Source organism: Syngnathus leptorhynchus, chromosome 13 (assembly GCF_054491065.1).
Source record: "Syngnathus leptorhynchus isolate UIUO chromosome 13, UIUO_Slep, whole genome shotgun sequence".
Taxonomy (NCBI): domain Eukaryota; kingdom Metazoa; phylum Chordata; class Actinopteri; order Syngnathiformes; family Syngnathidae; genus Syngnathus; species Syngnathus leptorhynchus.
Window position 1 is genome coordinate 10,280,509 of NC_141207.1, and position 17,075 is coordinate 10,297,583.

At 45.5% G+C, this 17,075-nt stretch overlaps 1 protein-coding gene across 6 annotated transcripts; it reads right to left on the reverse strand.

Moving 5' to 3' along the window:
- Nucleotides 1–5,986: 5,986 nt before the first annotated feature.
- On the reverse strand, nucleotides 5,987–17,059 carry dnajc6 (DnaJ (Hsp40) homolog, subfamily C, member 6). Of its 6 annotated transcripts, none has more exons than XM_085928882.1 (19): nucleotides 16,791–17,059; nucleotides 14,956–15,103; nucleotides 14,116–14,251; nucleotides 13,233–13,282; nucleotides 12,985–13,133; nucleotides 12,775–12,897; nucleotides 12,323–12,456; nucleotides 11,865–12,059; nucleotides 11,682–11,799; nucleotides 11,418–11,497; nucleotides 11,084–11,277; nucleotides 10,024–10,392; nucleotides 9,656–9,796; nucleotides 9,389–9,490; nucleotides 9,175–9,318; nucleotides 8,768–9,100; nucleotides 8,520–8,668; nucleotides 8,283–8,459; nucleotides 5,987–6,363 (listed from the first exon to the last, which is right to left on the reverse strand). In XM_085928882.1, the coding sequence occupies exons 2-19, from the start codon at nucleotides 14,966–14,968 to the stop codon at nucleotides 6,262–6,264; spliced, it is 2,709 nt and encodes a 902-aa protein (XP_085785008.1). In that variant the 5' UTR covers nucleotides 14,969–15,103; nucleotides 16,791–17,059; the 3' UTR covers nucleotides 5,987–6,261. The 6 variants fall into 6 exon arrangements, with proteins under 6 accessions (XP_085785008.1, XP_085785006.1, XP_085785007.1 ...); XM_085928880.1 differs by lacking the exon at nucleotides 16,791–17,059 and adding an exon at nucleotides 16,113–16,193; XM_085928881.1 differs by lacking the exon at nucleotides 16,791–17,059 and having other exon boundaries at nucleotides 9,728–9,796; nucleotides 14,956–15,163.
- Between the last annotated feature and the right edge of the window lie 16 nt (nucleotides 17,060–17,075).

Here is a 17,075-nt window from a genome sequence, read left to right on the forward strand (position 1 = left end):
TCCTGAACTCATTAAGTGCGCTTTACAGACAAAAAAAAAAAAAGCTGGAGACTGTTCATGAATAATTTTTGAGCTTGCTCTGAACTAGGGGAAACGCCTGCATGGGGGACTCCATACCAAGAGGGTGATGTCATACTTCTTGAACTGCCAGGATGATGTCATTGAATGGTCCGATATAATGTGTTGTCATGCTGATGACATTTTTTATTCTACTCCTGCCAACAAGTGTCCAATATAACATGTACTGGTCAGCGGATTGAATAGCGCCATTTGCACTTTTCTGGTATTTGTCATATAGTGGTTTTTTTTTTTTTTTTTTTTTGGTCATCATCATGTAATGCTGACAGTGTTGCAGCATGATGTCTTTTCCAGGGCGTAGCTGAATCATGACCCCCTCAAAAGCTTCCCTAGCTAAAATACAAGCTGATGTTACATTAGTCATGAGAACTGGTTCACGTAGTAGCGGGTCTTCTCTAATCCATAAAGCAGACAACTTGTCAAAAACAGCAGGACTGTGCTGACATCAGCCAATGAGTCAAATGATATCAACTAGGGAGTGCAAAATTATTCAATATTTCAGAACATGCTGATAAACAGTTTTAATTCCACTGTTTAAATGCACCAAGGTCCATTTACTGTCAAACATTCCATTCTCTGCCAAAGTCAAGTAGGGTAGGGTGGGGTGGGGCTTCTCTTGACCCTCCTCTCCTGTATTTCTTGAAATTTATCATCGGAACGTGCAGTAAAATACTGTATATACAGTGCATACAAATGTGTTCTGAGACAACATTTTCCACATTTTACAGAACTAATGGAGAACAACTGCAATGCTTCAAGTCAAATCTAGCACCTGCCAAAAATGACTTCTCAAGGGAAGCAGTGTCTGCAAAATGGAGAGGAAAAAACTGTGAGTCAATGTAGTCTGTCAACTAGCAATGTGGCGTTAAACCACAAATTCGATTTTGGCCACTGCGCTGACCAGACGGGACAAATTAATGTTCCCATCTTTCAACCAACCAAAACTTTTAGAGGAATGTTTATCTGACCATTATTCTGTCCAGCAAATTATAATACTAATTGACACATATCGGCGGTGAGTCAGCGCACTATACACTCCTAATGACACGGACGCATGGAAAGATAATAGATATAATGAGTCCTATTTGTGAGAATGTTTTGTAGGTCTGCACCGTGTTAGCAACACACATTAGGGCCAGATGTGAATGGGTAACATCCCATCATTAGCCAAGCCGTGGCCAAACATGCCAGCTTTGGGCTGATTATCTTGGGTTGTTTTGGTCTCACCCAAATGTAAATGCAAAGCCTCAAGCAATGTATGACATCACTAGCAGCGTAGACAATGTGGAACCAAGTAGAATAAGAAGGGTGTGTCTCTCTTACAGTATCCAAATGGAGACAACCAAATACTCCAAAGCTGAAGGTGGGAAAGTGCTGAGGGAGGTGTTCAATGCCAGACTTGTGTTTTTCATTTTATTGTCTACAATCCAATGAGCTCTCGGGTGGCAGGGAATATATCCATAATACTGTCACTTTTATCCCTTTCTTTTTTTTTCTTATTTCGAATAATCAAATATTACAAATAATACAGAGCTTCTTGTTTGCTCTCAGACAAAGTCCTTGCATAAAACCAAAATAAAAAAGAGGAAGCAAAATTAACACAGTTTGCAAGACATGAGTGAGAAGAAGCAAAGGTGCGATTTGCAGAATGTTTTTTTGTTTTTGTTGTACGTACAGCCTTTGAATGACCACTCCAGCAGCCTAGCCAAGGCAGCCTTGGCCAATTTGGCTACAGTTTAGCTTAGCAAGCATGGTTTATTTTCTCAGCACTGTGGAACACCTTTACTACAATCTGTGTAGCACGCATGCGGTGTATGTTTATATCATGCATGTCAACCAATCCACATGCAGGTGCAGAGCTACATGGTGGCCAAGGCCACCCCTAGGCAACTTTGGTACCTGTGACATTATTTTCTATGCTACCACATTTCATTTTGAGCTTACATTTTCTGTAATTATGTATGCAGCTTGTGTTTGGGTGGGTGTGCTTTTTTCTTCATGACATGATTTACCATTTATTATTGTGGAAATAGAAGTGAACTGAAAGCCAGATTAATTGCTTAGCAACACAAGAATATGTGGCCATTAGTGTCCTTGACTCATATCTTGGTTACATTTTAGCAAATGACTGTAAGGTTGTTAAGCCAGCTGGAAAAAGCCAATTATTTCTGTGTCCTCTTACAGGACAAGTATTACAAGTATACTAATTATGTTTTCTTAAAAACCGGCACTCAAATGTTCCAAAGAAAAGTGGCTTTTTTTTTTGTCAACATTTGGGTTTGATTCAAGATCCAACACACTAGATGCAGGACAAAAATGAGGGCAGTACAGTACATCCCTCCATCTCCGGGTTTTCCATTTGTCTGCTTTTCATCCAGCTTCAAATTTCAGATCTTAACGCACCTTGACATTTCCAATTACCGACACAGGTCCTGCCTGCATAAACCATCGCACGTGTGTGTGTGTAGGTCTGTTCAAATAATATACTGTGTTGTGCAGTCCAGCCAATAAACAGACTTGACATGAGGTGTGTCCTTTTGTTCTGTATGTCTATCTTGTGGTTGACTTAATGGCTAATGAGTAACATCGCCACATACATGATGTGATCACTTTAAGCTGATGTTTATCTTTCGCCTAAAAGGTCTAATGCAGCCAAAGGCACGGTGCAGAAGTTACCATGGATATGTCTGGCTATGTGTTGCGCAAGCACAGCTCCAATGACCCAAATGGCTGGGGGGAATTGGCCGTTAGCTGTGACAGATTACAAAACAGGACTGGCAGGCTGCTGTCTTGAGTTTTGCTGGCACAGATTGAGCTCAAGGCTACTTTTGAATGTTTCCATACAAACTTAGCATCACTTTTGACTGGGTTGCCATATACTCATTGACTAGACAGTACTTTATGACTTACTGATACTTAAAGGCCAGTGTTTCTAACATAATGCAGCAGTAGGAATTGGGAACCTCAACAAAAACAAAAGTTAAAACTTTGTTTTCTAACATCATATTGTGAAAAAGAAACAATGGCTCAAACAGTTCTCACAAAAGAAAAATGTGAACTTTATCAAAGGCCTTGAGACCCAAATTTTATTCTGAAAGAATATAGCCAACCAAACGTTAGATGCAAATCAAGAGGGAGAATTGTAATTTTGCCATTTCAATCGAAAAAGCGAAAAGATTGGTCATCAAGTTGGTTTATTTTCTGGCAACTTGTACAACAACTTTGCTACTGATTCAAAGTCAAATTAGTCTGTGTAGCCTGTGTGGCACATAAGATGAAAAATGACTCACCTGTTATCTTGAGTCTTTACTTGTCCAGTATCAGAGCTCCAAACACAAAGTTGGCCATCCGATAAACCAACATTGTGGGTCCAATGAAGGGGAATCTCGATGCAGAGTGTGTGTCTCTGGGTATACTATGCTATTTCAGAGACACGGTCTTAGAATACAAACACAGGAGGTGCACGAGTGCATTTGCACAAGTAGATGCTAGTTGGCATGGAGCATAGCGCTATTTTTGTCCGCATGTACACCAAATGGATGTCACGACAGCTGTGTGCCCTAAAGGATTTCACTGACAGACGACAGCTTCATCCAAAGCTCACCTTTTTTCTGTCTCTCACCTGTTTCAAGAGAGAGGTTCCACGAAATAGAATTGATATCAAGAGGAGGTGCCACTTTGTAGCAGTGCAAATGGAACCCAAGCTGTCAGTGGAAAGCAGCAATATAACCTGACCTGTGAGCCACTTTTGGTGGAGGATATGTGTTCATCAAATCATCAGCGCCACAGTCCTTTATTATTTTCATGCAAATTCTAATGACCCACCAAATTTGGACATTTTCTGCCAATATAAATCCCCATATTGGTGTGCTTCGTTCAAAAAATGCATCGCCCACCTTGGACTTGCAGTATGGGACTCTGCGATCAGCTAGTTTAGCACACTTTTTGCTAGAATCCAGTCCCCATACTGTTTTCATTTTTTTTGGGGCAAACTAACCCTTCCTCAGTACATTGTGAAATTCATTTGACTTCAAAACATCTTATTGATGTGAGCTTGAAAAAGGAAAAGCGCAACAAATTCTTTTCCTATTTTAGAATGACGTTTGGCACCAAGTAGTGCCAGTCAATTGGGATGACAAGTGTGACACAATCTGACAAATATATCAAATCTGGGTTCACACAGTACACTGTGACCAAAGATATGATCAGCCCCGTGGCATTATTTGGCTTCGAGCCCCCCCCCATATGACCCTGTGGAACACAAATGAAAAGCTATTTTTAAACTGCCAGTAACCTTCTATGTACTGACCACAGCACAGGTGGCAAGCAAGGCACCACCCAAAGCCAAATCATCTCAAAAGTACACACTCCAGAAACGTTACAATGTTGTGGCATTTCGAACAATAATAACCACACACACACACAGAATGGAAAGCAAAACTGATTTGGATCGGTCAGCATCGATTGGCTCTCAGGAAGTACGTCAAGAGAACGAGGGACACACAGAAGAAAGTAAGCAAGTGATTCATCCAATTACGAAGGGATTGAAAATGACCCCAAATTTCCTCTTGCCAATGTCCTGATACGGTCCAGCTCAACTGCTCCCACATGGGATGTTTAGTTTGAAACACAAAAACAGACAAGGACGATCAATACAGTACTTATTGGAAAAAAAAAATCCCATTTGCACGGAGGACACTGCAAGCTATATTTGAATGCAGTAAGTTGGTTTTTCCTATTGCAAAAATGGGGAATACCTAACCTGCTTTTAATAAAAGGAATACACTGCTCATTTGCTTTCTTGTATGGTTCCAGGTCTTCCGGGAACACATGAAACAAAACAAACTCCTGCCAACATTGGAAAAACCATTAAGCATCATTCGGTTCTCAAGAATCCTTTGTGTGCCTGCCCAAGAATTGATGACTCTTTCGTTGCATAAAAGGGGGTGTGCGTAGCATATACGTACGTATGCAAATGAAAGGGAACACATTTTACTGGGTTTAGTAATACAGCAGACAGGCAAAGACATGGAATATCCAAATCACTTCCATACACACATCCACAGAGTACGACACAGATGTTTACAGTATTTTGGTGACTTGTAAGACTCTCGAGGGATTATTCCGATTATGAGTTATTTGCACATTGATCATCCTTGGAAGTAGAGCACAATAGTACTACATACACAACAAATCCTTTTTTTTTTTTTTCAGTGTCTCTGAGCGCTTTATGGGATTCAAATCATTTTGCATCCCAGACATCTTTTCAACCGTCTTTTCCTTTCAGTCACTATACAAAATACAGATACTGTAAGAGAGTCCTGAAAACAAAAGATTCCGACCAATGACAACATTCAAATAAATGGGAACTGAAAACGGGCATCAAATGGACTGTAAATATGTCAATTGGACTGTGTACATAGCTTTAATTTGATGCTATTCTTGAGCATTATTAAAACAAAGAAAAGTGTCAGTGCTCTGAGAGAACGCCATCAATTTCAATAGATCATCTTTTACAGTACCAGCCGGCTTATGCACACAAATCAAGATTTTTACATTCGTTTGCAAAATCAACCCATTATTGCATTCTAACGAATTGGGGGAGCAACAGGCGATTCGTGGCATTGCATAACATTTGCTGATTTCTTTATTGTAGTTTGAAACTCTGTTGAAGAGTTACTGGCTCAGACATCTGCAAGTGTTTCAATAAATAGAGCACAATTTATCAAAAAAAAAAGGGGGAGCCCTGTGCTGATAATGAAGAAAACGCTGAATAATAATTGCCTTTCCTCTTTTGTTTGTGCTTTGACCAAACTAGCTCGCACATTTGCTTCAAAGTGCTTCATGTTTACAACTGTACATGTGCTGATCGCAAATGACAGCCAGTAAAAAGTTCAATGGTCAAAACTAGAATATCTAGTGTCAGCTTTTATTGTAAGATTGGAACACTTAGCGTAGTCAACGTGGTCACAGTCTACTCGCTGATGACTTTTTCTCTTATCTTGTACTGTTTGAGTTTGATCGAGTCAGATTTGCACTAGACACTGAATGGTGTTTGATTGCTGAGATCATATTGCACAAATGACACACAGTAGGAGGCAGTAAAAGAACATCCAGCCGGGTGATGCAAATCTGGTGGTTTGAAACGTGTCAGCATCTTTCTTCTCTTCCCTCATTTCCTTTTCAGTACAGAGGTTTTTGTCCTTGGCTTTCAAATTCTGACCAGGCATCATTTAGTTCCATGAAAATCATCTTGGCGTATTGTTCATAGGGTTGTCCCGTTGCCTGCGACGGATAATCAAAGACAGAAATTAGTGACCAATCGGCATTTTCTCTTAAGCCCGGAAATGGAAAATGTGCCTGTGGGGATACTAATTTAGTTTTGGAAGAATTTGGGGGGTTTGTATATAAAAAAAACAAAAGATATTTTGCAGACTCCCTGAGATATCCTTAAATGGAAAAACCCTAGCTCAGTGTTTGGTGAGAAATTCCCAAATGCACTCTCAACAAATGGAGCCTGTTCACACGTACATTAAGGAGCGTACAAAAGGCGGTGGTGTCATGCTAACTGTGACAACCCATTGATTGCTCCAGATGGAGGCAAACACAGGCTAGCTGCAGTCTCCTATTCAAATGCTGTCAAAATGTTTCTCTGAAGCCTCCTGAAAGTGCCAACATCCTCTGTTGACACAAAGTGATTGCTTAGATGAATGAACCGTGTGACATGCTGAGAGATAAGGAGAAGGGAGGAGACTGCTCAACCCTGATGATGGTGCTGCTCTTAAATCCAAACACACAGGACCACTGCCTGCCATAAGGATGACCACGCTTCTTCTGGCCGTGGTCCTGGTGGGGTCCACCCTCAGTGCGCCACAGGTAACCGCAGACGATCTCAACGTTTTCCTGACTACGGCGTGGCAAGTGGCCCGGCACCTCCAGCCTAATTCCAGCTGCTACGTTTGCGCTTTGATGCCCTACACGGCCGGACTGGTCTTGCCACTGATGGCCTTGCCCGCTTCTGACTGCGACACCTGCCACCTTCTGCATATCCCCTTCTCTCACCCCGAATGCCCTGGTCTGTCCAAAATGCGACCTCTCAAGTGTTGGGGACCGCGCACCAACTGCGACAAGTGTGTGGAAACGCCGAATCCCGTTCCTGTACAGCTCATTCCTCAAATGTTTTCCTGGTGTTTGGAAAATGACGGGACGGCACCCGTAGGAGAATCGGACTGCCTTCGTACGTTTAAGCGGGACCCGAGCCACACCGGCGGCGACTTTCAGACGGTGCGATGGAGGCCTGGACGGTGCCCGGAGACGGCGGGGCCGAGCCGGCTGGACGCGCTGGCTCACCGGGCTGCCCTCTGCTCCGTCTCGTCTCCTGTGGGAATGTACTGGGTGTGCGGCAACATGGCTTACCCGTATCTTCCGGTGGATTACAAAGGCCGCTGCGGCTTAGCGTACGTCATCCCGGGTATGAGAGTGACTCAGTGGTTACCCCAGAGAGTTCCGAGACGGACGCGCCATCAGTCCCCGTCGAAGAACGCCATTGGTTCTCTTCTCCCTTTATACGGCGTTATGTCGGCTTTGGATCAAATGGCCGAACTGTCTCGCACCATTGAGATGATGGCCAACCAAACGGGCAGGGCGCTCGGGCTCATACGGAGCGAACTGGCTTCGGTTCGACTGCTGGTTTTCCAAAAGCGAGCGGCTTTGGATTTTCTCTCAGCGGCCAGAGGGGGGACTTGTTCTGTCGTTGGATCTGAATGTTGTACCTTTGTGCCTGACTATAATATCACCATTGCTAATATAGTGGGCCACCTTCATGAAACAACAAATGTCGTTCACCAGGAAAATGCGTCTTTATTTGACCGGTTGAAGCCCACTTTTGGAACTTTGACGAATCGCATTATTGAGGGGCTGATCGTTTTTCTGGTCATCGCTTTCATATTTTATCTCATTGTATCATGTATCAGAGAGTTCCTGTGCAACATTGGTTAAAATGACTTGGCCTTTACCCCCTCTAACATTTCGTTTTGGAGAAAAAACCAACAACGCAAATCACGAAAAAGATGTTTGATGCAATCAAATGAAAGGACATGATATTCTTCTGATATATTATTATATTCACCAATGAGTTCATGATGTAATGTATACTGCTATAAAATGTGTGGGGCTTAAAAAGATTGAAAAGAGTTTCATCTCACCTTATCAGGGTGGACGACGAGGACGGCTTTGCGGTAGACCTTTTTGACCTGTTCTGGAGTCACCAGGTCAGCCATGCCGACTGGCTTCCAGCGTGTTTCTCCTTCCCACAACACTGTATGCATTGTGGACAAGAGAGCCCGGATGTTGCGCTCCTTCCCCTCAATCCATTCTAGAATCTAAAAACAAAAGAAAGTCATTTGAAACAGGTCATTGACAATATGTGAGCCAACTGCTACCTTTATTTTCTCCGGGTCCATCTCTTTGGCCATTTCTTCCTTCCTCATTTCTGCAATAGTCCTGGGTCCTTTCTTCTCTTTGGCTCCTGCAAAGCCTTGACCAGACAGCAGGTCATCAAAGTTGGCATTGGAAGCCTTGGGCTTAGAGCCTGCCACAAAGGGAAGCAAGCAAGCAGAGAGACATTTACAGAATTTGTAATTTCATTATTATTATGATGAGTTTTTCAGTAGCCAAGTTTGAGTCTCACCCAATCCCGCCTGTGCTTTGCCCGCAGCGCTGGGTGATCCACCCCCGCCTGCAGAGAACCTAACATTATAGTTGGGTCGGTTCTGCGGCGAAGTGTGAGGCCCGGACGCGTGGCTCGGACTGGGCTTGGGCTGGGGAGCGGCTCCTTGTCCTTGCGGCTGCCAGCCTCCTGTGGCGGTGTTAGGCTGCCACGACGGGAAAGTGGCTCCCGAGTGGGGCTGCCACCCTCCGGCGTGCTGCGGAGACGGAGGAGGCCGCGATGGAGAGCCCGTGGAAGGAAAGGAAGGGCTTGTTCCTGTTGGTGTGGTGGGCTTGCTGGAGAATCCGGAACCTCCTGGAAGAAAGGGCGGAGTTGACGTCAGAAACTCGAATGCGGCTGGCTGCTTGAAATGCAGTGCAGTGACTTACCCCCGAGGTTACCTATGTCAGCAAAGGGGTCCAGAGTGTTTGGCTTGTTTTGGTGGGTGGGTGTGCTGTGGAGCGAGCCCGTGGGACTGGTGGTGGCTGATCGACTGGCCGCTCCCAAGCCGCCGCCGCCGCCGCTGCCGCCTCCTCCAAAATTAGAGAGGATATTGATTTCTTTCTGATACTAGTAGTTGGGTTGGGTGCAGCTGGGGTGTACCTGTGGCGGTAGTGGCTGTCCTGTTCCATTCCCAGCCTCCCATGACGTTTTGCTGCTGAATATTGACACTGGGGGTAGCGGCTTGGACGGGGGAACTCCGTCCTATTCGAGAACAGTCATTTACCACCCTCGCGATGTTTGCCATGAGCTTGAGTCTTTGCTACAATTTTTGGTTCTTATCTTTTAGCAGCCAATGCTCGAAGACAATGAGCATGACAGGATGGATGGACAGTGTGCTATTAACAGAGCAGAAGAGACATGCCTCACCAAAGCTTGTGGGCTGCAAGGTGGGGGATGGAGAGCGAGCGGCATGCAAGAAGGAGGCCGACTGCTCCGTACCTGCTCCGAGGAAGGAGCCCATCATCTCCTGAGGTTTAGGCATAGGCCCGCCTCCGAAGGGGTCAAAGACTGGGGATCACACAAACACTGGGGTTATTCCATCAACATTTCTTTACAACACAGAGCTCTTTGCTATCCTTTGTCGATTGTGAGTGCCTCGTGTTGATCTGAACTGAAACCTTGACAAAAAGCTTGCTAGCTAACGCTGCTGACAACAGATGGCACTGTCGCCATCTTGCAACGTACAACATTATTAGACATGTGCCAATCGACCTAAATGCATCCTGTCTACTCACCTGGCCGGCCGGGGGAAGCACACGGCGAGGCAGAGCTCGCCGCAGTCTTATGCGGAGTGGAGTGATTGGATGACGCCCCGCCGGTTGGCTGCGGCGGAGCCCCGAACAAGTCCCCCAGGAGGTCAGCGGTGGTCGATGGAGCGCGGGTAACGGGAGGTGCTTGCTTGATATCTTCGCTACCCAGGCCAAGGAGATCTACTTCTCCAGGGGGGTCAGGCTCCACGGGGGTGGGAGAAGGCTGATCCCCTTTATGGGGGACTGTGCTGGTGCTGCTCCGCTGGCTAGAGAGGGAGATCATGTCGTCGTCAGAGGGCTCGCTCTCCTCACCGTGGCCTCGGCCGTCGGGACCTCGGTGGGGCCTGCTCGGCTCTGGAGAATCAACATGTCAACAATTAAAAGAGATGCAAGGATACCTATTTGGGGAAATGAGGCAAAATAGGATCAAGAGGAAATCATGGAAATTGAATCCTGTCTTGTCCGTCATGTCAAAAGGGTTGGAGCCTAATAATGGAAATTGAATAGTGTCTTGTCCGTCATGTCAAAAGGGTTGGAGGCTAAGAACAACCGCTTCAACTAAACTACAATCAAGTCATACGACGGCGATTTGCATCAGGGGCATTTTAAGCTTTTTTTTTTTCTTGTGCCAGAACGACGATGAGGCTCCATTCAATGCAATCACTGCAGATTTGAACACAGGAATAAATGACATGTGTTTGTAGGACTTGAATGAATCCTTGAAATGCAATATGCATATGAATATATTTTGCGTGATCAAATTGAATGGCCCCTTGCTGTGCTAGACTGGAGTTTTGTACAGTTCTACTCCACTACTGTCTTACCCTCCAAATCCAAGCCTTCCATCTCATCTTGGTGGGGCAAAAATAAAAGTGACTTTGTGAAGAAACAAACAGCACTGTTCTGCGGCAATGCCATCCCAACTTCATTGGAAAAATTGGACTCTCTTATGGTACATCGGTATTTGTTGTGATCATGGCACAAATCAATGTACAGTACATCGGTAAATTATTGGAATAGTTGTTGTAATAAGTAGGACAAGTACCGGCGATGGCCAGAGCATCCTGATGTTCCTGATGGCAGGTGAAAAGCACATTGGGACTCAGATCTTTTGATGGGAACTGCTCCCAGGGTGGTGTGAGGTCTTTCTGTTTGTCTAAGCCCTCCACCTCCACGTCCAATATCACATGGAACAGCTGGGGATACTTGTCTGGAGAGTCGCACGCGTCCAGCTCTGGTCTGACAGAAGATGTGAGGCATTTGTGGATTACTAGATTGTCGTATCTAACAGCAGCCACATGTCAGGATAACACGTTGTTGTTTTTTTAAGACCAAGACCTGTACAAGTACTCCAATATTAAGTAGTCACCAATACTTACTTGTTAAATTTCAACATCGTGGTTCCGGGTGCAATGAAGCCAGTGTGAAACTGGATCTGGAAAATCTGCGTGTTCGACACCTAAAGGGTGAAGAAAACTGTTACTTTCAACAAGAAAATTGGAATTGGAATATTTCCTGTTTATTTGATATTGGTTGGATCTGATCCTGACAAACTCTTGGATTTTTTAAATCTCAAATGTTCACCTTGAAACGTTTCATTTGAATATTTATCTATAATTCACAAAAGAAGATGCTCTGCATACCTTGGCTTGCAGACGTCCCCCTATGGTGGACCTCATGTGATAGACAGAAAGGACGACGTCTCCTTGCACGCTGACGCCCAGAGGAAAAAGCACTTTCCCCTCTTGAACTCTGTGCTCTCTAATCATACACAACTAGAATGAATCCACGGAATAAGATCAATCTGTCAAATGCGGCGGCTGTACCTCATTCGCTCGTACTCCTGCGCCGTGGAGAAGATTTTGGTCTCTCCGATGAGCACGTCGCAGAAGGGCCGACAGCCGCTCCGTTGCTTGTTGAAACAAGGCACCGGACTGACGGTGAGAGCCTTGATCTTCAGAGGCTTGCTGTGGGGTAGACTGGGCTTCTCCGACACCATGCTACATACGTAGCCGATGTACCTGCCAGAGAGCGATTATGAACCGACCACTGACTGGTCCAAGGTAAATATGCAATTGAAACATTTCACCATCTGGATGATGAGCACATTATTGATGTAGTTCTAGACCGTGTTCTGCTCACAAAGACCAATACAAACAATTGTGTTGTGACCTATTAAGTTCCTTTATGCCTTTGACTTCTTTATGGCAATGACGTGAAAAATTGGAACCCCCACAACACAGCAGCAGACTTCCAGCTTGAGTCCAATTTTCAGCGACTCTACCTGCGGTGCGAAGGCCAGAGGCCCGAGCCTGGTCTCTTGGCGCTGAGGAGTTGCATGGCAGGAACGGGATTGTTGAAGAGGTGGCAGAAGCAAAACATGGCGCAAACCAAGACGCCGGAGGGCGCACGGCCGTCCTAAAAAGCACACAGCGAGCGAGCGCTCGTCACATCCAAAGTTCCTAAAATGAGCATGGAACGCGAAACCATTTGACCATCTGCCAGCGGGTGGAAAAAGAAAAAAAAAGGACTATTATGAGCTCATTTCGCCGAGTTCATGTCAGGTTAATGAGAGGCAACAATTCTCATTTGCGGGTCCAAATGACAGAAAACTGTTCAATCGGGTTTCCCATTTCCAATCAAACAATGACACAGGAGCGAAAAAAATGGATTCCATTTCTTAGACAAGCTTACTTCTTTCAAGTACCCCAAGAGACCTCAAGATAGCATGCTTACCGAGCAGGTGATGACGCACACATTTTTGGGATTCTGCTTAAGCCAGTTGTGCATGTTCTTACAAACAGCAAAGAGGTTGTGGAGGCTGGGAGCCTGCAGAGCCGGCCAATTACACTCGGAAACCTGGAGGAAAAGGATGACAACCACAAAACAAAAAACATTTGGATTGATTGGAACGAGAAAGAAGCTTTCTCCAATTGTTTCTTTTACCCTGTTGGAGAATTTGGCTCCGCGGTAGTTGCGCTGTGACAGGTTGAAGACAGTGTAATGGTCAGCGTGACGCGTGTCCAGGAAGGATCGAATGTCCTCCACGTGGTTTTGGTAGCCAATCTGTACAGACTCGGCTGGGTAGGTCATCACTGAAAAACGACACCATCAACAACTAACTCAGCTACTTTACAAGTCAAGCAGCGGCCAACGTATTAGAGCCAGACAAAATGCACCCACAAAATACTTACCTATGATTCTTGACGTGATGTAGGCTATGTCCAGCTCCCCTTTGGTGTACCTGCAACAAACAACATTTCCTTTGAAGCGCATCTTGAAATCTAATGAGGGAAAACGTCTTCACGATATAAAATAACGCTCATGCACATTGCACCAGTGGCTGCATTTTGCAACAGAGTGATCTGTCCAAAACAAATATTGCCGATATCATCCGACGACTGAGTGATGGTGGATAGCTTGAGCTCCTCGATGACAGCCAAGAGTCAAGAATGAATGTGCGAAAAGACTTGTTTTCATCTTGAGCTTTGTGCTGGTTGCTATAGCAGTGTACCGCCGCCCTCATTGTTGCTTCATGCCTCCTACACGTACGTCTATGCACTGAACAAACAAACATGGCGCCATGAAATGCAACGGCTGGCCATTTAGCACAATGAACTAGCATGAATAATTAATTGCTGGGGAGCGCTGTAAAGAAGAACCAACAGGACAGGGGAGTGCAGGAATATTCAGGGTCAGATCTGCTGAGTCAGTAGTCCATGTGCTCTTTTTGCAAAACAGAGCCCCCTTTGTGGTCCCAGTGCACAAACAGTGAGTGGAGCAAGCCGTGCCAGGCCAGGCCAGAGCCCGGTGTTCTGTTTCACATATAGCTCACCTCATTTCAAACCAAATCAAAGAAGAGATTTGAATTCTCTTCTTTTAGTTAGTCACTTGAACCGTCACTTGCAGCGCTCTGCAAATGAATGTGGATGGAAGGAGTGTAAAATGCACACACATGCTAAAACAAAATGTCCTCTCCAAAACTATTGGAATGGCAAGGTCAATTTGGGGTTTTTTCTACACCAAACAGATCTGATGATCCAAAGATGAAGAAGTCCATGAATTACAAATACTTACGTGGCAACCTGATGCATGACCTTGGTGGAAGTGTCTTTTAGTGTGTCCTTGAGATTGTCTTTAAAGTTGCTGAAGAACTTTCCAGCTCCGCCTTTAACCATATCCAACAGTCCTCCACCGTAGTTGGCATCCATATCTGGAGAAAGAAAACATTTGACCACACTAAAATAAATACAAAGCAAAAATAGACTCATCGAATGCCACCTAGTGGTGAATTTAAAGACGTGCAATAGGGTGCCACAGAGAGACCAACTAAACCACTCAATCATATGTCCACCGTCAATGTCTTCAGCAGAGCAGAGGTGCTAGCAAAATGTCATCAATAACGGTGTATATGCGTGTGTGTGTGCGTGGGGGAGGGGGGTATTTTGAGGCTATTTTATTGAAATGGATGGGATGTGCATGGTTAGAAAAACATACTGAAGAACATCATTTAAATCAGAGTATCTTCGATGTCTGAGATGGATGTGGATCAAATAGAATTGCATTACTAGAAATATCTGCAGTTATCTTGACCTAAAATAAAATAGTCTTAGACCTGACCGGACTAAAAAGAGAATGAACATAACTGAAACTAATTGAAACTAAAATGACACAGACAGACCGCCAATAATAATAATAACAGTCAATGGGAGTACACTTTCAAGGCAATATATCCAAGAAGACATTCCATGCTTGGCTCATTTTAAGACTAAATTGAAGCTGGAGGTGACATAGCACCACAGCATACTACACAGAGGCCTGAAAATCATCGGGTCTGCCAGCCATCTGCTAATTGGACACTATTCGGGGGTCGTTCAACAATGGCTGACGCCACTCACTCGCTTCCTGTGACCGTACCTGAGCTGTCCATGGTGCTGCAGTCTTCCACTTTCCCCGGGCTGGCCTTGGGTCCGTGGAGAGGGGCTACCGGGCCTGCTCCGTGTGTGCCTCCTCCTCCTCCTCCTCCTCTGCCGGTGATGAAGCTATCTCTGCCACTATCGACCAACTGCAAACATTCATAGCCATTGTAAGTGCTTTTCTTCTTATATGCGCCCAGCAAGCTCATCACCAAAAAAAAGCCACAACTGTGCAGTACAGATATTCTTCCACTGCCCAAAAAAGGTCTGAAATCCAAAGCTATTTTGAAGCCCGGATGCTATCGTTGCTACGGCTAGATGCAGCACATGTCCGACCGGGGAGGAGAGAATACGAACGGACGCTCTCACTGCTGTCTGGGGAGAGAGAGGGAAGGAGGGAGGTAGGGAGGGAGGTGTGCGCCGTCACTCGCTCGCTCCCTCGCTCGCACGCTCGCTCTCTGTCGCCCTATCTCTCTCCCCTCTTTCTCCTCAGCTCAGTGCCGCAGTGTTGCACAGTCGGGGGCGTAGAGCCAAATGATGTGCCCCCATGTAGCCCTTTCCGTGCCCAGTATTGAATCCCTTGCTCCAACAACTTTGCTACCCAGACAGATTGATTCCTGCCCACTTGAATGATTATGTCACCTTCATTTGATGGAAGGTGTCAGTTTGATGTATTCTTAACTTTTGTCCAAGACTGATGGTTAAAAATGCAGTGTTATCTACTTGAGAAAAGGGAGCTTTTGAAGGGGGTCAGCAGATTTCAGTCAGTCAGTCAGGCATCTTTTTTTTTCAATGCAATTCCATTTCAAATGTTGACCTTGAGTCTAAGCAGGGTGGTGGAATGCTTCCTCCTTTTGCCCTGTCCCCTGGCAACACTTTCATGGATGTGAACAGAGGATATGAGCCTGGGAAAGTCTTTCTTTCTCCAGCCAGCCAGCCAGCCAGCCAGCGAGCGGATGGAAGCGCAGCGGGAACGGAATGCTCAAGAGGGAGGAAATGATACCCCTCCAATGCACAAGGCTCCATTCTTTGAGTTTGACCATGGCAGCCTGTGAGTGAGTGAGTGAGTGAGTGAGTGAGTGAGTGAGTGAGTGAGTGAGTGAGTGAGTGAGTGAGTGTGTCCAATCTCCAAAGAAGAGAAATACTGTACCCGCGCACCTCACACATTAGGCATTGCAATGCAAGTTTTCCACAAAGGTTCCAAACAGTCAGTCCTTCAGCAAGTCAAGTCGAGTCTTTCCTTTTCATCATCCTGCAAGATTGCCCCTCTGATTTGGACACTTACATGTTTATCAAGTTATGGAACCTCAAATGATTGAACCTAAAAAATAAAAATTCAACTGAAATAGTTTGAGCAAGCATTATTGTCTGTGTCATTGAAGGAGGCCACTCAGGAACATAAAACCTTAAACGGTTGCTAAGCCGCTCACGTGACGTAACTGCCGTGACGTCACTGCGAGCTAACGCAGACACCGTTCTCTCGAATGTATTCTTGTCTTGTCTCGTTTGCATAAGGCAAAAGTGACAGGTTGCGCTAACTGGAAACCATCAGGTTGAATGACGCATGTGAGATGAGGCAATGGTGGCACGTCCTCGCGCGCGCAAAAAGCAACGCAACACAGGCTCCAGACAGCAAACCATGTAGGCGTGCTCATTTTGCAGCCCAATTTAATCGTCAGATTAGAAATGAAATGGGAGGAAAGATGCACGATATTCCCCGCGGACTGACGTGTATGTGTTACGTAATGACAACATCCGGCTTTTTCGGTCGGGAACAGAATGCCGATTTCCCCCGTTTGGGGCAAATGCAAGATGCATCGATCGATATGACTTTACCTTTCAGAACGGATTCAGGCATTCAGGAGCGCAATCCTATCGATCGGTCGGCAAAGATGCGCTTCTCGCCGTCCGTCCGTCAGTCAGCGAGCGACCTTTGTGTTGTCATCAGCTGCAAGTCAAAGGTCAACGCGTTTCTTGTCTTACTCCCAGTAGCAGCAAACACATCACATCCCGGTGCAGGAGAAGGCCACAGCATCCAAAGCTTTTGGTAAATCCCGAGATGTAGCCGCCGGCCGGCCGGGCTGGCTGGCTGTCGGCTGGGGTTAATTCTGTGCTCCGCAA